The 23,595-nt window shown below is 43.1% G+C and overlaps 1 protein-coding gene across 1 annotated transcript in view; it reads right to left on the minus strand.

The window, feature by feature from the left end:
• LOC118389097 (heterogeneous nuclear ribonucleoprotein L-like) overlaps positions 1 to 23,353 on the minus strand; it is a 64,986-nt gene extending 41,633 nt beyond the window's left edge. The window contains exon 1 of the mRNA XM_052527412.1: positions 22,996 to 23,353. Within this exon, the coding sequence (XP_052383372.1) occupies positions 22,996 to 23,208 (213 nt within the window). The 5' untranslated portion in view covers positions 23,209 to 23,353. The remainder of the gene's footprint in view (positions 1 to 22,995) is intronic.
• Positions 23,354 to 23,595: the final 242 nt, after the last annotated feature.

Genomic DNA, 23,595 nt, shown 5'->3' on the forward strand with positions numbered 1-23,595 from the left:
CACATCTACCTATACTGCAGCATCCACCTATACTTCAGCATCCACATCTACCTATACTGCAGCATCCACCTACACTGCAGCATCCACATCTACCTATACTGCAGCATCCACCTACACTGCAGCATCCACCTGTACTTCAGCATCCACCTACACTGCAGCATCCACCTGTACTTCAGCATCCACCTATACTTCAGCATCCACCTACACTGCAGCATCCACCTGTACTTCAGCATCCACCTGTACTTCAGCATCCACCTATACTGCAGCATCCACCTATACTGCAGCGACCATGTAACGCTTTTACTACATACAGAAGAGTGCTGGTTATCAAGGGGCAAAGTATTGACACATTTTTCTTTAAATTGAGAGACAAGATTAAAGTTCTTTACTAACCATCATTTTCACTTGTCTGCATGATGACGAGTTTCTCACACAACTGGCCTATCTGATGTTTTTTTCTCGCCTGAATGATCTGAATCTAGAATTACAGCAACTATATTCAATGTACGGGACAAAATTGAGGCTATGATTAAGAAGGACAACACACAGGTCTTTTCATCATTGTATGATTTTTTTGTGTGCAAATGAACGCAAGCTTACAGATAATGTCAAATCTGATACAGCGAGCATCTGAGTGAGTTGGGTGTGCAATTACGCAGGTACTTTCCCAAAACAAACGACACAAACAGCTGGATTCGTTATCCCTTTCATGCCCTGCCTCCAGTCTACTTACCGATATCTGAACAAGAGAGACTCATCGAAATTGCAACAAGCAGCCCTGCGAAAATATAATTTAATCAGAAGCCACTGCCAGATTTCTGGATTGGGCTGCTCTCAGAGCATCCTGCCTTGGCAAATCGCGCTGTTAAAACACTGATGCCCTTTGCAACCACGTACCTATGTGAGAGTGGATTCTCGGCCCACACTAGTGTGAAAACTAAATACAGGCACAGACTGACTGTGTGTGGAACATTATTTAAGACAGACTCTCTTCAATACAACCCAACATTGCAGTTATGTGCAACATTTCAAGCATACCCTTCTCATTAACATGTGGTGAGTTATTCACAATTTTTGATGAACAAATAAGGTTTTATATGTAAGATGGCTAAATAACGAGCAACATTATTAATTCTTCTTATTTGTTCCCTGGTCCTATAAGAGCTCTTTGCCACTTCCTACCAGCCGGGTTGTGACAAAAACTCATGCTTATGTTAAATACATGTATTGTATAGTGTGTGTGGCAGGCTTACAATGGTGGTAAAAAACAACATTTGAGAGTGCGCTGACCCTGGTGCTAGAGGAGAGGGGGTACGCAGCTGGAGGTTGAATGTTTGAAGGGGTAGGGGACTACAAAACATTTGGGAACACGCTGATCTACACCATAAAATCTACGGTAGAGATTTCATTAGAGAGGAACCAATCTAGAAACCAACAGATTATCAACTTCGAGCTACAAATATCCAATACTTTCTCTAACTGCACAGCCTGCCAGCCCAAATGCATGAAGAAAACCTTACGGCATTGATTATTCGCTCTGGCTCTATGCTCACCGCAATGCCCTGCCTGCTGAAGCACGACCTCTCCTGTCACTGGCTGGATGTGGTTTTCTGCTGAGTCAGTCACCATTCGGGCCAGACAGTCTCTTCACGCATCACTTTCCGTTCAGGTTGGGCTGAGTTGGAACATGGCCTTTTATAACGCATGAACTGTCTCAAAGCAGTTCCCCACACAAAGTTAGAATTAAATTGAGAACAGGTTATTTTTGTTGTCATTGCTAGCAAGCTCACTAGCACTTAGCCTTTGGGACCAGAGCAGCAGAGTAGAGCAGAGGGTGATGCTAGCTGTAGGTCATCAGTGAAACATCCCTGACAACCGTAAAGCCTGTGGCATTAATCATTGTGGCAGTTTGTTTCACATGACGTTAGTAGGGGTCGGCGGTTTTATCGTCCGTGCCAGGCGAGACGACTATGTTTCTACCCCTCGCGCACACACACACTACCACCACCATCAGACAGAACAGAGTGGATATAACAGGAGAACAGCTATCTCATAGTCGCGGCAAAGGGCATTATGTACCACCCCCCGCTCCCCTCCCTTGCCCTTTTCTCCATCTCCATAGCAACAGGATCTCCACTTTTTGGGGGGAGGAATAAGGGGAGAGGGGGTGACAAGCTTTGACACATCCCTTTCAGTGACATTTCGATCAAGGACGGATGTATGTATAATTAACATTTTAACATACATATTCATCATCAGTGCTTCCTACTTAGTTTCTAGGCACCCGTTGATTTGCAACTAACAGGCATTTTGGTTTTGCCGAGCGAGGGCCATTAACTAATCTCTCATTTATTTTTACGTCCTCCTTCTCTTCCAGAATGTTTCTCATTAAACCTGGCCTTGTCTGCTACCGCTAAATGAGAGCGGTAAACATTTGCCAGGTCAAACGCTGCACAAACAGGGCTAACAAGGCAGAAGTAATGCATAATTTATCTCGCCAACAGCCAGGGTTCCACAGAACAAACAATCTGACGAGGGAACATTTGTTTTAGTGCGGTTTTTCGAGAGTCGTCATTAATTTAACCATTCTGATAATGTCTCAGTCGCATGTCCCAAATGGCACACTATTCCCTATATATTGCACTACTGTTAACCAGGGCTCATAGGGCTCTAGTCAAATGTAGTGTGCTATATAGGGAATAGTGTGTAAATATAAAATGTCAGATGAAGAATTCCTTCAGGCTGTCGGATAGAATGGAAGAAAATCAGGAGGTGCAAGTCGTGTGAAATATCTTGGGCTTTCTTTTGTCAAAAGCGATTACTTTTCTGGTGATGACATGAAAACAAGGCTCCTCTTCTACTGCATGGAACCACATTTGAATTAATATATTTTGGTCATGAACTATTAACATTGTTTTATTGGGCAAACCTGGTAGGCGGGTAGTAGAGACTGCATAACCACATTTGAAACTGAATTTGAAGATTATATAGAGAGTCATATACGTATATAACAAAGATACAACATTAATTGGTTCCTAAACGTAGATACCATTGCGTAGTAGCAGTTCTTATAATTTGGTGTAGTTGTAGTTGTAGTAATTGGTTGTAATATGGTTATATGATGTCTCCTCAACCAGAAAACCAGTTTACAACGAGAAAATTATGCGATGAAGTCCCCATATGCCAAATGTTTGACACACTTTAATCACATAAAATAAAAAATGGTTCTGGATCGTTCTCCAATCAAGCATGTGGTTTAGCCGACAAATTAAATGCCCCCGTCATATTAAATTATTCTGCTCGCCACTTGGGTTCGGAAGGGCCACATTTCTGTTAGAACAATCCTGGTTAAATATTTTATATTGTTTCCTCATGCAACAAACCCCCTCAACCCCCTTCTTCTCTGATACACCCATGTCACATTAGTTCAGCTGCACCATCGAGAGCATCCTGACTGGTGCATCAAGGCCTGGTATGGCAACTACTCGGCATCCGACCGTAAGGTGCTACAGAGGGTAGTGCGTACGGCCCAATACTTCACTGGGGCCAAGCTTCCTGCCATCCAGGACCTACAGTATATACTAGGCGGTGTCAGAGGAAGGCCCAAAAATGGTCAAGACTCCAGTCACCCAAGTTATAGACTGTTCTCTCTGCTACCGCATGGCAAGCGGTACCAGAGCGCCAAGTCTAGGTCCAAAAGGCTCCTTAACAGCTTCTACACCAAGCTATAAGACTGCAGAACAATTAATCAAATGGCCACCCAGACTATTTACATTGACCCCCCCCCCACCCCCTTTGTTTTTACACTGCTGCTACATGCTGTTTATTGTCTATGCATAGTCACTTTACCCCTGTACATAGACTCGTTATTTTTATGTCATTTTATTGTGTGACTTTTTTAAAACTTTAGTTTATTTAGTAATATTTTCTTAACTCTATTTCTTGAACTGCATTGTTGGTTGTGACAATTTCAAAATTGTATTTTATTTGATGGACAAGGCAAGACGAGGCAGATAAAGAGAGCCTAGCTCACACCACCAGACCTGGGTTCCAGTATTATTACATCTAGTCAAATACCTCAAGTGTTTCCTCTAGCCTGCCTGGATTGCCAGATGGGTGTGGTTTCAGTCAAGATTAAGTATTTAAAAGGATTTCAAATAGTATTTGAACCCAGGTCTGCACCATACACAGGATATTGAACCCAACCATCTTTCCTGCTTTGGACAAATTAGTATTTCAGGCAGAATTCCAGAGGCCAGAAGGTGAGACAAGACGGCATTTTGAAGCCTTTGTTCTCTGCCAGTACCTATCTGTGTTTTTTCAGGTCAAGGGAGAACATGGACACTAGTGTTTCAGGCACTCTGGGACAATATCCTTCCATTAAAACTTCTTCATGAAATATACAAACTGAGGATGGGTATACAAAACAGAGGTTTGCTTCAAGTCTTTCATATGAGAAAAGATGGACCATTGTTCATTTGGTTCAATTAAAGGCACTCCCCCCAAAAAAAAAAAAAATGTAAGTAGATAATTTCCCAAAGTCCTTGAACACAGGAGAGGAGATCTCCACTCATCTATTTGTCAATCAATTTTGGTGTGTGTGTGTGTGTGTGTGTGCCTCTCAGACACACACATCCACACCCACACAAACACACGGCCCAATCTTTTCAACTCCTCAACCCAGAACTGCAGAGTATGGGCATAGCAAGCAATATCCTGCACAATACATCACTTAGGGACACCTTCGAAGCCGGCTGTCAGAAAAATACTGCACTGCATTGGCCAATGTCAACTCCCCTCCGCAGCCACGGTAATCAACATGTTCAAACAGTGTTAGCGTCATCAGGCTAAGGCCACAGCAGACACAAACACAACTCAAGAAAGGGCTATAGTGTGATCCCTATGCTTAACGTCCTTTGAGTTAATGCTGGAGGCTATTATTTGTATCCTTCTTCATTAAATAGATGGCTATTCTCTCAAACAATCATCTGGAGGGCAATTGGGAGAGCACACGACCCTGCAGTGTAATAGACACACACACACACACACAGCGCCTTAAAGGGATAGTTCCTGATTTTGGCAATGAAGCTCTGTATCTACTCCCCAGAGTCAGATAAACCCGTGGATACCATTTTTATGTCTCTGCGTCCTGTATAAAGGAAGTTAGAGGTATTTTCACGAGACAATGCTAACTAGCATTAACGCAATGACAACCTAACCCCAGCGGGACTCTGGACTTTTGCCCACTCTAAGGTAGTGCGCCATCCAATAAATTATAACGCATCACTGTTTCCTCTATATGAGAGTGGGCTGGCCTTCCTTCGGAGACTTGGAATGAGCTTCAAAAGGCACTGAAGTTACAGGAGCTCATCCCTTAAAATGAGTTTAAAGGTAAGATAAACACTTTGATGGAAAATGAAGTGGGGGGCTGTCGATAATTTGAACCCTAGTTGCTCCACTCCTCCCCAAACCATCTTGCTGCTCAATGTGTAAATGTATGCTTTTAAACTGTAGTGCTTTGTTTTTTTTATGCTGTAAAAGTGTCGGAAACGTTGTGCTACTACTTCGGCCAGGTCTCTCTTGTAAAACAGATTCTTAATTATATTGAGACTAACCTGGTAAATTAAAAATAACTAAAAGAACAGAAACTGGGTGAAGGCACAACATATCCCCATCGTCCAGCTTCCCGTGCCCTTTCTGCCTATGGGCCCTGGTCAAAAGTGAGGCAGAGAATAGGATGCCATTGGAGATGTACACCTTCTCCCTCCTTTCCTTCTCACCCATTCAGCCACAGAGGATATTAATATGGATATGATTGGATTCTATGCCCTACTTTTGAAGTTACACATTGACATTCGGGAGGAATTTTCCACCGCTTTGATGATCTTCACAGACCCCCCCCATCTCTTTCTCTATATTGTTTTAACGTTGTGCGCGCCGAAGCTTGCTTTTATGTTTCACTTCAAAGGGGAAGCCTATTTTCACAAGGCCGCAGGCTTTTGGATTGTTTCTGTGTAGTTGCGTGCACAACAAAACTTATCCATGATCATGCGTTTTTTGGCATGTGAAATAAAATAGGCTTTAAAGAGACTGCGATGCGCACGGTGCATTGCAATCGATGTGTGTATTTTTGAAAATCATTCAAGGTCGTTGTCTATGATAATCCCCATATTCAAATTGATCATCAGCCTTTGACAGAAAGTTGCTTGAGAAACATGATAACTGTCCATAGATCTTATCTGATGGACCAGGGACTGTATGATAATAATCAGAATCATAAATTGGGGGTGCTTACTGTATATAGTCTTGTTTCACTATATGTACAAGTGGGTAACCTGTACAGGTGTGAGGTTTCATGAAAGATCATGATACGATTATATGGGCGGGGGGCACCTGATCCAAGAGCCGAGATGCTTTTTGGTTTCTTGATTTTTCTTCTGTGTAAAGATTCTAGTTGCATGGATGGAAAATATCCCTACATTGCTGTTTGAATATGATAATTGTTCTATTCATTTAATTCAAACAGCAGTGCAGTTACCACCATATTGCTTTTCCTCTCGTTGATTACAATGTATTCAGAGTTAATACATCCCAGTGCTCCTTTGAGAAACATCACCTTCAACCTCGAAGTTAAATAATGTCCCCACTGATCAGCATATCTTTTGAATGTGAGGTTAATAACTACTTAGTATTAGAGAGAACATGCTTTACATACATCCTAACACCACACACACACACACACACACACAGACACACTAGCCATATGCCTCAGTGGCTCAACATTGGAATGTGCCTTTGACTTCTAATTATCTCAGAAGAAAAAAGATTCTCATCCAATTTGAATTTGGGTAATCATTGGCATGCAGGTCTGTCTGAAATGCAAATGTCCTATAATTATTCCAATGTAAAAAAGGGCCAAACTTGTCAACAGATGTGGTGGGATATTCATTATCATATCTTTACATATCAGACGAGTATTTTTAATCACTCAAACGCATAATCACCCTAATCACACGAAGAGATAACAAAACGATTGTTATTCTCATCAGACGCTGTCTAAAACATACAGGAAAAGGTGAAGAGGACCTTTACTACCAGATGAGTGAACGTGTAATGAGGTGGAACCATTCTCATGAGATGACTAACCTTGCCAGAGGCCTGAGGATTTGGGTTAACTTCACGAGCTAATGACCAGCCTTGGCTATAGCTCAGCGAGCTAGCAGTCTTGTGACACGCGAGAGACCCTGATACGAACCATGGTTGGAACCATACTGAAACAGCCATTGAAACGCAGCTATTCAATATAAACTAATGTTCCAGAAGGGCCAGTGAGGTGTGTCCGTCTCTTACTCAGTTCAGGCCATCATTAAGATGTGCCATTATGTAGCCTGGCTGCATTTCAAGCTGAAAATCGACAATAAATGCTAAGCATTTCCTTGATTATTGATTGGCAGACTTGGATGATGTTGGTCCATTGTTTTGAGGCTGACAGAAACAGTAAAGACAGTGGCCTGGATTGGTCTAGCAGTTACTGTTGCTGTCGGCTTCAGAGCACATGTACAGGTTTACCTGATGTACAGATTAATTTGATCACTCTGTTGTTGCAGAGAATCCTCCTGCACAGCGGGAAATGCGAACTTGTATTAGAGGTTTAAAAAGGCTTCTAAAGTTTGTAATTTCCACTTTAAAAAGTGAAAAATGTATCAACCCCTACCAAATTGACAAATTAATTACAATCCACATAATAATTCACATTTCCTGTTACTGCAGGATTATTTCCCTACATGTACATTTGAGTCGTTTAGCAGACACTCTTATGCAGAAGGACTTACAATAGTGAGTGCATACATTCCTGCTGTGAGAAACTGGTCAAATTAAGATATGACATACAGTATGTATGCAGGTGTTGGCGTTTGAATTTAGTTCGCACCGCACCCATACTTTCCTGTCTCCCTTCACTATCTCTGTCCAGTAAAACAATTTTAATTTTTTTATTTTTAAATACGTAAATGCGTTTGAGAGTGATGGTGATAGTGAAGGGAAGGGCTCGGCCATACGATCTCACAGTGGGTTACATCACGGAATGTTGACACTACTACCAAAGTCACACCTGGTTGAGGAATCTCGAGAAGGCCACCGGCTTGTTCATCATGCTGACAGACCAGCAGGATTTAGCCGAGTGCCAATATACCCTCATACTGAATTCTTATTATTTTTTGGACTGAATCACGCTCATTGTCTCCAATACTCCAAATGCCATAAGGTTTTTTTTCACTTCTATAACTGACTACAATGTCGAGGCTCTCCTAGAAGTTGGCGGTGTGAGGGGGAATCATTTTGATATCATGGATGGTCAGTCCTTGCATCCATAGCTCTGTCTATGCACTGAGGAGTGGTTACATTTCTAATGCCCCATCCCTCAGCTTTTTACCGAAACAGGGGCGTAGAGTATGCTTTGTTATTGTTTCAACTGCTGCTTGCCGCTTTAATGTAGTGCGGGGAAAACATTTCTAACACACCGGGATAGTTTTTTCCCTCCAGGCCCCCATTATTAGCCAAATAATGATCATTTTGCGCAAAACCCCCAATTTAGACAAGCCAAATGGGCTAAAAAATTGCCCTATGGTCAGTCCGTCTCTGATGTGCTACAGCTTTCTCCAGGTGTATCTTACTTCATCTTACTAATGGTAGTGAATCTCCTTCTACACATACAATAAGAATGCAGTACTTTCCCCAAACAGGAAATCAAAGAAGATAATGAAAATGTATAAATAAATCAGCAGCAATAACAACATATGTAATATCCTCATCTCGTCTGTTTGGTGTTCTTGCGTTGGAAAATAAAAAAAATCGTATTGACAAAATGCCAACAGCTACTATATGTAAATAAAGCCTCCTCAAAATGTAAATTAGTCAGAAATGTGTCTCTGCTTCGAGCACGTCCTCAACACCTGTTTCAATGAGTGTGCCTCTCTCTGTGTGACGTTTACCATGGTTAACAACACCAAAAACAACGTAAATGGTGCAGAAAAACCAACATTTTGTCTCTAGGCTTCCACCTGACGTTAGCTTTGGAGAAGCATTAATAGGCGAGGGCACAGGCCTCATTTACATATACTTCAATAAACCACACAAAATAAAAAACTGTCGGGATCAGCATTAATTCCGGCGCTGGATTACATAAGACACTGACTCGCAAAAGCCAAGGAATACTAAGGAACGCCTCTCTGCCAGTATCTCTGATGTCAGAAAGGGTTGGGAGAAATAACGTCCCGCAGTGCGATGTGCCAGCTAAGTAGGGCATGTCGGGAGCTGCCACCGCCAGCCCGCCTGCCTTCAGACCTCTCCTTTTGCAAGGGGGCGAACTGCTGCTTTCAAGCTCTCCCTCTGAAGACGATGCCGAGATCACAGAGTTGCGGAGATGAAGCGCCTGTGATTCTACTCCCCCACCTCCATCCCCTTCCCTCCTGCGTCCCACCCCCACTCGAGTCTCAAAATTAAACTTGAATAAAGACAGACAGGGCAGCAGAGTTAATATGGAGCTGCGCTGCCCGGTCCCTGGCTGGTTGCAGTGCAATGACGAGCAGCCAAAGTTCAGCAGCACAGCCTTGAAGTCATGCTGGTACCCAGTGAATGTAGCCAAGTTATCGTTATTCATTGTGCATTTATTATTACTTTTGTTAATACGTGTTATTACTTTATTTTATTATTTCTCTCTTTTTTTCTTCTCTCTTCATTGTTCGGAAGGGCCCGTCAGTAAGCATTTCACTGTTAGCTACACTTGTTGTTTACGAAGCATGTGACAAATAAAATTGGATTTGATTTGCATTGAGAGAGTTGGCCAGACCAGTCGCTGTATGCTTATAAAGGGAGTCTCGAATAAGATGGTGGCCACTGGCAAGGCCACAACCAACACCACCTATATCATTTCAGCCCTTGCTAATATTACCATTGAGTTGCTGTTCAAAAAAAATTCTGGGGTACCAGTATTGCCTCAAGAGATTTTCCATGCTGCTCTGTTTGGACTGGCACCGTAGAAAATAGGTGAAATGCACTGCAATTTTACATCTAGGCATTGCTTTGTAGGTGTGTAGCCTTAGGAAATGTTGAATAACAGTCCAAAGAAAAGAAGCGCTCTCTCACTGCGCTTGCAGAGCATCACTTATTTATTGAATGCCGACATTTCAGCCTCACCGACCGTCATCAGAGATCTTAACCAGTATTTCCTAGCACATCGCCATGTCAGTCTTGGAAGGGGGAACGGACTCGGACTCACACTATTCCCCATGTCTTACAGCAGTGGCTTAATCAAGCGCAAGCTCTTGGCATACTCTGGCCGTGACGCTGCAACTACTGCTGTACTTGTGTTCACAGGAGAGAGAGATGGAGAGAGGGATAGAGAAAGGGAGGGAGTGAAAGGGAGATGGAGAATGAGAGAAAGGGAGAAGCCCAAGGCAGAGGCCTCTGCTAAAGAGAGGGCGAGTTGGACAGAGAGCCTTTTCCTGGTAATGAAGAGGGACGTTCAACAAAGCCACCAGCAAAAATCCTATCCCTCTCTCCCTCTGCTACAGTCATCTGTTAATGTTTGCCTTTTCAATTGTTTGCACAGTGATTTCCGATGGGAATACACTTCACAGCACATGTATTTTATCCAAGATGGTGTAGCAGTAAGTCGTCCCGTCGTATCGTCTCTCTGTAAATATCTGTAAATATCGTCTCTTTTTTCGTTTTAGATATTTTTCTACGCATTTCTTTAAAAACATTTTGCTAAACCTGCTAAACCTAAGCTTCCAAATACTCTCCTGCAATCCGCCTCCCCCAATGTAGCTACTTTTCCTAAAGTATTTATATTTACTTCGGAACCGAAACCCCTCAACTGAAGCTAGCCAGCTAACCACCAGCTATGCTAGCGGTCTTCAGCTAACCGGTCATCAGCTAACCTTTAGCTCGGAAAGCTCTCGCCAGTTCGAACAACGCAACGCTAACCAGAGCATAACGGACCTATTTATTTTTTATCCCCGGATTCCCTCCGCAAACGGAACGGAACGGAACGGATTCCCTCCGCAAACGGAACATTTTTTTCAGCTGGATCTTCACAACTAGCTATCGAGCTAAACCGCAACCCTGGTTGATTACTCCTGGCTAGCGTTTCCACCCACGTAGCTTGAAGCTAGCCCGGCCAGTGCTCCTGTGTTCCTAGCATACTCCTGGGCTTCTATACCCGGACCCACGACCGGTCTATCGATGTCACTGCATGAAGAGGAATAAACAGACTCACCCCATCGCGACGTCCTCCAAAGGCTAACTCTCTCGCCCTCGCTATCTCCTTGCTTGCTAATTCGGCATGCTAACTGCTAGCTTGTTTAGCCCAGGTCCGCTAACTACTACCTTGTTTACCCCGGCCTGCTAATCTGTTAGCTTGTTAGCACAGGCCTGCTAACCATCTGCATCACAGTGGCCCATATGTACTTTCTATCTCTTCCCGATTTTAAAAATTGGTTTATACCTTCCGGAAACCTGCCTCACCCAATGTGATACGGAATCGCTATTATTTTTAATTTTTAGAACACACTCAAGAACCTCCAGAAGCTAACCAGCTAACTAGCTACAAGCTATTTAGTCATTGTTTTTTTTTTTACCTGGATAACACTCGCCAGTCCAGCCCCCCTGCCCCATCCACCGCTGCCCCTGGACTCTGATCACTTGGCTACATAGCTGATGCACACTGGACTGTCCATTAATCACAGTACTCCATTCTGCTTGTTTGTTTTATCTGTCGGCCCCGTTGCCTAGTCAATGCCATTTTACCTGCTGTTGTTATGCTAGCTGATTAGCTGTTGTCTCACCCACTGTTTTAGCTAGCTTTCCCAATTCAACACCTGTGATTACTGTATGCCTCGCTGTATGCCTCTCTCAAATGTCAATATGCCTTGTATACTGTTGCTCACATTAGTTTTCATTGTTTTAGTTCACAATGGAGCCCCTAGTCCCACTCCTCATACCCCTGATACCTCCTTTGTCCCACCTCCCACATATGCTGTGACCTCACCCATTACAACCAGCATGTCCAGAGATAAAACCTCTCTCATCATCACCCAGTGCCTGGGCTTACCTCCGCCGTACCCGCACCCCACCATACCCCTGTCTGCGCATTATGCCCTGAATATATTCTACCATCCCCAGAAACCTGCTCCTCTTATTCTCTGTCCCCAACGCTCTAGGCGACCAGTTTTGATAGCCTTTAGCCGCACCCTCATACTACTCCTTCTCTGTTCCGCGGGTGATGTGGAGGTAAACCCAGGCCCTGCATGTCCCCAGGCACCCTCATTTGTTGACTTCTGTGATCGAAAAAGCCTTGGTTTCATGCATGTCAACATCAGAAGCCTCCTCCCTAAGTTTGTTTTACTCACTGCTTTGCCGTGTCTGAATCCTGGCTCAGGAAGGCCACCAAAAATTCAGAGATTTCCATACCCAACTATAAAATCTTCCGTCAAGGTAGAACTGCCAAAGGGGGAGGAGTTGCAATCTACTGCAGAGATAGCCTGCAAAGTAATGTCATACTTTCCAGGTCCATTCCCAAACAGTTCGAACTACTAATTCTGAAAATTACACTCTCCAGAAATAAGTCTCTCACTGTTGCCGCCTGCTACCGACCCCCCTCAGCTCCCAGCTGTGCCCTGGACACCATTTGTGAATTGATTGCCCCCCATCTAGCTTCAGAGTTTGTTCTGTTAGGTGACCTAAACTGGGATATGCTTAACACCCCGGCAGTCCTACAATCTAAGCTAGATGCCCTCAATCTCACACAAATCATCAAGGAACCCACCAGGTACAACCCTAACTCTGTAAGCAAGGGCACCCTCATAGACGTCATCCTGACCAACTGGCCCTCCAAATACATCTCCACTGTCTTCAACCAGGATCTCAGCGACCACTGCCTCATTGCCTGTATCCGCTACGGTGCCGCAGTCAAACGACCATCCCTCATCACTGTAAAACGCTCCCTAAAACACTTCTGTGAGCAGGCCTTTCTAATCGACCTGGCCCGGGTATCCTGGAAGGACATTGACCTCATCCCGTCAGTTGAGGATGCCTGGTCATTCTTTAAGAGTAACTTCCTCACCATTTTAGATAAGCATGCTCCGTTCAAAAAATGCAGAACTAAGAACAGATACAGCCCTTTGTTCACTCCAGACCTGACTGCCCTCGACCAGCACAAAAACATCCTGTGGCGGACTGCAATAGCATCGAACAGTCCCCGCGATATGCAACTGTTCAGGGAAGTCAGGAACCAATACACGCAGTCAGTCAGGAAAGCTAAGGCCAGCTTCTTCAGGCAGAAGTTTGCATCCTGTAGCTCCAACTCCAAAAAGTTCTGGGACACTGTGAAGTCCATGGAGAACAAGAGCGCCCCCTCCCAGCTGCCCACTGCACTGAGGCTAGGGAACACGGTCACCACCGACAAATCCATGATTATCGAAAACTTCAACAAGCATTTCTCAACGGCTGGCCATGCCTTCCGCCTGGCTACTCCTACCTCGGCCAACAGCTCCGGCACCCCCGCAGCTCCTCGCCCAAGCCTCTCCAGGTTCTCCTTTACCCAAATCCAGATAACAGATGTCCTGAAAGAGCTGCAAAACCTGGACCCGTATAAATCAGCTGGGCTTGACAATCTGGACCCTCTATTTCTGAAACTATCCGCCGCCATTGTCGCAACCCCTATTACCAGCCTGTTCAACCTCTCTTTCATATCGTCTGAGATCCCCAAGGATTGGAAAGCTGCTGCAGTCATCCCCCTCTTCAAAGGGGGAGACACCCTGGACCCAAACTGTTACAGACCTATATCCATTCTGCCCTGCCTATCTAAGGTCTTCGAAAGCCAAGTCAACAAACAGGTCACTGACCATCTCGAATCCCACCGTACCTTCTCCGCTATGCAATCTGGTTTCCGAGCCGGTCACGGGTGCACCTCAGCCACACTCAAGGTACTAAACGACATCATAACCTCCATCGATAAAAGAAAGTACTGTGCAGCCGTCTTCATCGACCTTGCCAAGGCTTTCGACTCTGTCAATCACCAGATTGTTATCGGCAGACTCAGTAGCCTAGGTTTTTCGGATGACTGCCTTGCCTGGTTCACCAATTACTTTGCAGACAGAGTTCAGTGTGTCAAATCGGAGGGCATGCTGTCCAGTCCTCTGGCAGTCTCTATGGGGGTGCCACAGGGTTCAATTCTCGGGCCGACTCTTTTCTCTTTATATATCAATGATGTTGGTCTTGCTGCGGGCGATTCCCTGATCCACCTCTACGCAGACGACACCATTCTATATACCTTCGGCCCGTCATTGGACACTGTGCTATCTAACCTCCAAACGAGCTTCAATGCCATACAACACTCCTTCCGTGGCCTCCAACTGCTCTTAAACGCTAGTAAAACCAAATGCATGCTTTTCAACCGATCGCTGCCTGCACCCGCATGCCCGACTAGCATCACCACACTGGTTGGTTCCGACCTTGAATATGTGGACACCTATAAGTACCTAGGTGTCTAGCTAGACTGCAAACTCTCCTTCCAGACCCATATCAAACATCTCCAATCGAAAATACAATCAAGAGTCGGCTTTCTATTCCGCAACAAAGCCTCTTTCACTCACGCTGCCAAGCTTACCCTAGTAAAACTGACTATCCTACCGATCCTCGACTTCGGCGATGTCATCTACAAAATCGGTCCAACACTCTACTCAGCAAACTGGATGCAGTTTATCACAGTGCCATCCGTTTTGTCACTAAAGCACCTTATACTACCCACCACTGCGGCTTGTATGCTCTAGTCGGCTGGCCCTCGCTACATATTCGTCGCCAGACCCACTGGCTCCAGGTCATCTACAAGGCCATGCTAGGTAAAGCTCCGCCTTATCTCAGTTCACTGGTCACGATGGCAACACCCATCCGTAGCACGCGCTCCAGCAGGTGTATCTCACTGATCATCCCTAAAGCCAACACCTCATTCGGCCGCCTTTCATTACAGTACTCTGCTGCCTGTGACTGGAACGAATTGCAAAAATCGATGAAGTTGGAGACTATTATCTCCCTCACCAACTTCAAACATCAGCTATCTGAGCAGCTAACCAATCGCTGCAGCTGTACATAATCTATTGGTAAATAGCCCACCCATTTTCACCTACCTCATCCCCACAGTTTTTATTTTTTTACTTTTCTGCTCTTTTGCACACCAATATCTCTACCTGTACATGATCATCTGATCATTTATCACTCCAGTGTTAATCTGCAATATTGTAATTATTCGCCTACCTCCTCATGCCTTTTGCACACATTGTATATAGACTTCCCTTTTTTTCTACTGTGTTATTGACTTGTTAATTGTTTACTCCATGTGTAACTCTGTGTTGTCTGTTCACACTGCTATGCTTTATCTTGGCCAGGTCGCAGTTGCAAATGAGAACTTGTTCTCAACTAGCCTACCTGGTTAAATAAAGGTGAAATAAAAAAAATAACAAAAAATGAAACTTGCCTCTCAGTTCTTGTTACACTCTTCAATTGGACAGTAGTACTGTTTTCCTGTTTTTAGGGACAATAGCTTTAGGCGATCTCAACATCACGGCCATCTTTACAGACTAGGTTTCAAAATGTGTATTTCTGTGGCATTACAGCTCTAGCATGGTCCCGTATCTCTTTGCGCTGTCATGCTAACGGCCATAGCACTAGAAACACAGAGGCAGAAAGGTTGACTGCATATTCACTTCAAATTGAAATCTCTCTTTTTAAAGTCACCCCCCACCTTCCTCGACTTTTCCTAAATAAGTCTATTTAACGCAGGTATGTTCCGCAGAGCATCAAATCCTCTTGCAGAGTCACATGCAGGCAGGTAAGACAGTTTGATTTCTAGATATTATCAGAAAGAGCAGATTCTGAAGTTTCCAAAACACTGACCTTTGACAATAACTCTCAAGATTGAAGAGATTAGCTCTATTTCAAAATGTCACTTTTTCAGAGAATAGCCCCTGTTCCATGCACTACACATAATGAGCATGTGGCAGCAGGCAGCCTACAATAACTTCATGAAAATGCCATTGTGTTCTTTGAATTTATATATTCATTTATATATTCATTTATTCTAATGTTATCAAATACCTCCACAAACACAACCAAATAGCATATACGATAGCATATATGAAATGTGTCTATTAGACTTATACTTGAATGTCGCAGTCAAAATGACTGCTCATTGGCTCAAAGCGGGGTCCCTCGATGCCCTGCTTTTCTAGTGATAGGAGTGCTAACAGAGCACAATCAGTTCTGGGATTAGACTGCAATACCTCATTTTCCCTACTGATTTGGGAGCAATACAAAATGATATCAAATAGAAAACAGTCCAATAGTGACAGTGTTCACAGAAAGGCATTCACAGCGGGCATATAGCTGCCTCGCTGCCTCACTGCTTGACACTTATGGGGCCAGCTAAGCTACTGGAGGAAAAGGAAGAGACAATAGGTCGAGAGACTGAAAGAGAATGGGGAAAGGTGGAGAATTTCGTTACACTCAGGCTTCGGCTGAGTTTAAATCATAAGCTCCTAAGTGACTCCTGATAACATCAGCACAGTGGGAATCTGCCCAAGAGCCTGTCAGCAAGGAAGACGAAGAAGAAGAAGAAGAAGGGTAGGGGATAGAAAAAAAACTGACGATAATGATTCACTTCAAACACCACCCTGGGAGCATTAAGCCTTCCCACTACAGCTCAATGAATTTAGGAGAGAGAGACTGAGAGATAGAGAGAGACAGACAGAGAGTGAGACAGAGAGAGAGAGAGAGAGAGAGAGACAGAGTGCTGGAAAGCACAAACAGCGAAGCTAAGAAAGATAGCATCAGTTGAACACTTCCTCTGGTGCGTGGAAGTCAAAAGGAAAGAAGAAAAAAATGAGCCACAACCACTTTAATATAAGCCATCTTTGGCATCTTCAGCATCTGTCGTAGGTAATAGTGTTTCTTAAGAGGTCAACAGATGCTTGCTTGCGTTGTAACTACCTTGCGGTGGAATGTGGAAAACAAGCGTACTAGACTGAGCGAACAGAACGACACTTAGCAACACAGACATGTTCTTCAACCTTGACAGTGTTGATTGCTGGTTCGTCAAACATGAAACTCCTTGGAGTCTCCTTTATCTCAGCTCAAACGTAGGTTTTTAGTTTCTAACAACTTTACATCGCTCCTTGAATGTAACATATTTTCTGAATGATTCTCTTTTTTTATTGTGTAATACTAGATTAGCGATTGCCTGTCCCTGACACTCATCTTTATGACAGGATAAAAGCATACGATTTCAGATTTCATTTTGATCGAAGACAGCACATGGGATTGGATCACTTTCAATGCAAACCAGCATACTTTATACAGGTACAGGCCAAGACAAAGACTGATTGGTATACTTCAGTCTGCCTCAGAATGACAGGATGTCAGGAGGCAGAGACTGTGGGCTCAGCCCATCTTTGACAAATGGGCAATTCTACGGCGACAGAAAGACGCCAAGACTCTGACTTTTCCACTTTAAAAGGATGTCAAACAAAAACCATTGATTTCAAAGTTAAACAAACCATACAACTCAAGGACTTTCAACAGAACATTTGAGAAAAACAGATTTCATCGGAAAACTGTGAAGAGTAACAGAATGACGTTTTCCAACAACTATCAAATACTGCATCTAATCCAAAGTAATATTCAAAGATGTCTGCATAAAGAATGGGGTGTCAGATATGATATGACACCTTGACTTTGATCAAAATCTATTTTGGTTATTGAACTACAGTAAGTGCAGTGGATTAACACCCAGTAACAGAATGATGGTAACAGAGTGACATCATTGGTCCAGCCCTGGTCAGTACTATACAGAGATGCTTGGTGGTGTTTCCTGAATAGGTACACAAAGCTAGAACAATGATATTTCCTCCTTTGCATGGTTGGGTATTATTCTACACACTAGCTATTATTATAATGAGCTCAGACCACCAATTAATACCACATTTGGTTGGTCCGAAACGGACCAAATCTGTGCCAATCATAGACGTCTATGTTTCACAAGTTTGGACATGCCAGTACAACACAGTAGAGCACAGTACAGTAAAATACAGTGGAGTTCAGTACAGTAGAATACAGTGGAGTTCAGTACAGTAAAATACAGTGGAGTTCAGTACAGTACAGTTTAGTAGACTATAAGCCAGTTTAGTACAGTAAAGTACAGTACAATACAGTAAATTATACTGTACTTTACTTGTGTGCTCTACTGTGCTGTACTAAACCATTATCTACTGTACAGTAAAGTACTGTACTTTATTGCACTGACCAATACTATACTCTACTGTAGTGTATTGTGCTGTTCAAACATGAAGCAGATGTCTATGATTGGTCCAGATTTGAACTGACCATATGTTCACTACTTTTCAATGTCCATGGATGTCCGGTGTCGGTCAGCGCTCAGTGAGTCAGAGGGCTGGCTACAATACATGGACAGAGAGGAGGTTCATGGGTAGGTGTCAGTGGTGACGGGGGCCAGATCTATACAGTTACATATTGGTATATTATTTGACATTATATCGTATAGTAACGTTTTGACAATATCGCAATATAATTTTTGCGCTAGTTTGCTGTACCGGCACAAAAGCTCCAGTATTTTTCCTTCATAGCTTTTGTTCTCCATCTTCTTTTTAAACAGGAAGCCAATTTGTTTTCGGCACTTTTACTTCCATGACTGATCAAAGCTAGTTTTCTCATGTCTCTCGCTTGTCCCTCCGCAGCAGACATGTGGTGAGCAATATGTTTGGAACATCGAATCGCAATAAATCACAGTATGGAATTGCAATACATATAGAATTGTGAGAATCGCAATTACATATCATGTTGGCACCTAAGTATCATCATAATATCGTATCGTGAGGTCCCTGGTAATTCTCAGCCCTAAGTGTCAATAAGAGCTGGAAGTGGTGACATTAACTGGAGAGAGAGTAGATAGACAGGGAGAGAGAGAGGGAGGTGGTGTCCAGACTGTTTTCACACTCTTGGTTTGACCATGAGACCGAAGGAGAAAGTAAACAGTAATGGGGTGAACATAACAGTATGCCAGTGGAAGGGAGAACAGTAGAAGGTAACCCAACTGTGGTTTGAGACTACCATAAATTTTCATTGCAGCCATTTCAGTTCAGTCATTCTGTTACTGATTTGGTAACAGAATAATATGCCATAATCACATAATAAATCATAAACCAAATGTTATCCCCAAAAACACTATAACTAATTAGCAGGTCTACCTTTACGTACTTGTTACTTCTGTAAACTTTCATTATCCTCCCTCCTCATGAGGGAGAGAAATGGGAAAATATCTTAAAGATGTGTGGTGTTTGGGTAACAGAATGACAAGACACTAGGCAATATTTCTTAAACTTACAGATCGCAAATAATTTTGGCAAAACTAAATATAAATGATATTAGTTGGTAGGGGGACATTACTTCAGCATTATTGTGTTTTGATGTATTTCTAATACCCGTTAAGACTGTTTCTGCTGGATGTTTTCTAAGATCCATTTTCCATCTGTTTGACCAGAAATCAAAGCCTTTGCTTATTCCTCATTTTTAAGATGGAAAATGTAGACATTTATTTATGCCTTAATTTCTCAAAAGGTATTTACTCTTAGATGTCATTTGACACCCAATTTGATGTGCTCCTGTGAACTTCTCATGTCAGTGCTAATGGGTCCTTTTACATAAAAATTCCCAAATCTAGTGAAGGAAGTAGACCAGACACTGGTAAATTAGCCTGGTCCTAGATCCGTTTATGCGATGTAGAATAAAATAGAATAACTTTTAGCAGAAATGTAAATACAAGCAAGGCACTCAAACTAATTTACAGTAAAATACTTACACATGTACAGTACATTGGAAGGGGATATGCAGAGCAAAGCTTTGAATTGAGAAAATGTACGTTTGTAGCGTTCGATCTAATGTCCACAGTTAGAATGGATATTGGAATATAGTCCCAGTCAAAGTTCTCCCAGAGCTGTGTCACCCAGATCCACACTGAAGATAATTTCTTAGCTAAGCTACCGCAGCTTTGAAAACAGGTTTAATGCAGCCCAAAGCTGAGGCTTTAGTCACACTGGCATGAGCCACCGTTTGTAACATTCTATATTCTGTGGAAATGATTCATTCCTTGTCACAAAATGCAAACATTGCCATCTTTTGTGCCCACAAAATGCCAAACGGTTATACACCGAAACCCCATGAGGGACTGTATACCTCCCAAATGGCACCCTATTCCCTATATAGTTCACTACTTTTGACCAGGGCCCATATGTCTGTGGTCAAAAGTAGTGCACTATATAGGGAATATTTTGCCATTTGGGAGATCCATCCCGGCATCTGAACAAAGCTCTGCCTCGCACCCAGATGTTTATCAGCCAGGGCCCTTGGCTTTATGAGATAGTGCCTAGCGTCGCGCCATAGTGGCATTACTACCATCCACGAGACCACGGTGTAATTCCCTCTTTGCATATGCCAATGGGATACGATTAAGAATGCAAACTGCACCTCGATCTATCTCTCCCTATCAAACACACCCACGAGGCTCATTGTTAGGCACGTAATAAAAATGTTAATGTTCTATTGAGCCCCGATAAGGCCTACCGCCGCCCACCTCGGCTCTTCTGATGTGCTTGTCAGGGCTGCGGATCACTTTCACATAGGGGACGCTATCTGGCAGCATTCCAAATGGCACCCTATTCCTCATATAGTGCACTGCTTTTGACCAGGGCCCTGACATTTGGGATGCACCGGCTGCCATTGCCCAAACTGAGGAGCTATTGTTTGCAAAGCCAAGTAGGAGATTGATATACCAATAAAAAATTGTAGCGAATAAAACCATATAGGAAGTCTCCACTTCCCCCTTCCTCGTGCCAATAAAAAATGATCGACAATCAGTTACCTGAGGGTGATGGTGATAATCCGATTAACAGGCAGGCTATTCGGGAGGTAACCGTAGCAACATGCTACTGTTGAACACATGAGAGGGTGTGATGTCATGTGTTATACCATGGTTGAAAAGTGTTTCCCCTTGATTTGACTCTTATTGAAAATCCTTTAACGGACAATCTATCAAAAGGGGAACGGTGCTACCGTTGAACACAGGGGAGGTGTCAATGTCACGTATACTCCCTCTCCGGTCTCTAGGTCACCAGGCTGCTGATTATCCCGCACACCTGTCACCATCGTCTCGCGCACCAGCGCCTCATGACACTCACCTGGACTCCATCACCTCCTTGATTATCTTCCCGATATCTGTCACTCCCCTTGGTTCTTTCTTCAGGTGTTACTGACTCGGTTTCATGTCGGTGCGTTGGTTGTGGCTATTGTTTTGTTTATTTATTAAAACACTCACTCCCTGTACTTGCTTCCCGACTCTCAGGGCGCTCGTTACAGTCAAAGCATGCCAAAGAGGAAAAGTGTTCCCTCTTGATTTAACTCTTTATTAAATTAACCAATTTGAGGCATCAGGGCGAAATACAAAAATCTATTTTATTTTATTAACTCTTATTTTACTAAGTACTAGGTTGACTAAGGACACATATTATTACAGCAACAGTTTGGGGAAGGATATCCAATATCCAAGATTGAGAACATTTGGGACAGTTTTTCAGACACAGATTAGACCGAGTCTTGGACTAAAAAGTGCTTAGAGAATATCCATTGAGAATGTTTTTTTACTCCAGGACGAGGACAGAAATGTTTAAAATTAATGTTGCATTCATTTAGACTGTGGGTCTTTAAGAAATACAAGGAGGAACACACTGGATGTCTTGGCAGCCCACAAAGGTACGGTCCAAAGATTGAACAAAGAGTGTGTGTTTTCGGTTGATTGGACGAGTGATAGCGCTATCTGTGGCTTCACAGGGAGCAGCAAATGTCAAATACGGCAAGATAAGCAGTGCTCAACCAGGCAGACTCCACGACCACTTTGTATTCAAATAGTTACATTTCTCTTACTGCTCTCTCTGGAGATGGACCTGATGCAGCATGTGTGATTTGGAATCATAAGTTAACCCTTCTGTATTTCTCATAAAGGATCCTAGACCACAAAACTAGAATACTTTGGGTTTTGAAGTCTATTTCAGCATGTGGATAAACATATATGTTCATAGTTTTGTATATAACCGTGTAAATACATATTTATGGGAATAATACTATGTTGTGACTGTGAATGTGAATGTACGTGCTTCAGAGCATCTCTGTCATACTCTTTGGTGAAACAATGTTAGCATTGGGTGAGAAATGGGATATGGTTCTTCACAGTGACATTCATCCAAATGTTATAATAAATATTTTAAGCCCCAGTTCATAGCGTTTGTCTAAATTTAGTTAAGCTAAGACACCCACGGATAAATTTCTTCAGGGGGCAGTCTCTAAATCGATGGTAGCCTGCGTATTATTTGTCTCATTATTATTAAGACAAAATAGATTTCAAGCCGCCAGACTGTCGGGGACACTAATGTAAAATCAAATTACAGGGTAACGAAGTTAAATAGCGTGCTTCGTTCGGCAGAGAACTCCCAAGTCTTGTGTTCTGATAGATATGAGCTACACAGCTCCACACACTTTCTATGGACAATTTTAGATCTTTCATTTTAATTTTGTAAGCTTTCTAAAGAAAATTGCTAGATATATTGGACACAAAACTAATTTGTCATTATTGGAAATCAGTCCTTAATATAAGCAAGTAGCCTAAAGATTCTCAGAACTGCAGCTGGATCAAAGGCCCATCTGTCAATCCAAGTTAAAAAAAACTTTATTGTCACTTGCCCAGAGATAGAGATAGATAGAAAACAACACTGACTTGTTTCTTTGAATATGGTCATTGATGATGCTCACTTTCTTTTTCAAAGCCAAGCATCCATCTAAGGAACATAAGACAATGGGCAATGTTATGTCTACACCCACCTTTCTTCCAGACCCATATTCTTTTGTTGACCACCGGGCCCGGTTTTCCCCGGAGGTCCCCGTAGCATCCTCCTCATCTCCTAGCAGCCCCGCGGAAGCTGTATCTGAATCCTCCCCCTCCTCCAAATCCTCTCCCTCCTCCACATCCATCGTCTTGAGACGCTTAGGCGCTCTCTCGTATTCCCCTTCCTCGTATTCCTCAATGAGAGACATTGTTGATGAATAGAAACAATTTTTTGGTATTAGATTAATTCAACACCTGAGAAATAAATCACAAAAAGCAGTCCGGAAAGTTGCATGCACGTGGCTCTAAAACAGAATGTCGACCAAGCGAACTAGAATTCTGACAGCTGTGCGCATTGACGGTAATGCCACCCTCCAATACGCCCCCTTATTATGCGTGCACGTTCACTCTTTTTTTCACATTGCAGATTTTCTTCCATTGGACAACCTATGCTTCTGTTCTGAATATAGTCGTTGATTGGCTATGGTGGTTAGGCGTAAAAAGCGAATATATGATAGAAGCTTCTGTATCGCGGAAGACGAGCCACAGTCTATGTGCATACCATCATAGAGTAGAACACTAGGCCTAATTAAAAG

This window comes from Oncorhynchus keta, chromosome 10 (assembly GCF_023373465.1).
Source record: "Oncorhynchus keta strain PuntledgeMale-10-30-2019 chromosome 10, Oket_V2, whole genome shotgun sequence".
Classification (NCBI taxonomy): Eukaryota; Metazoa; Chordata; class Actinopteri; order Salmoniformes; family Salmonidae; genus Oncorhynchus; species Oncorhynchus keta.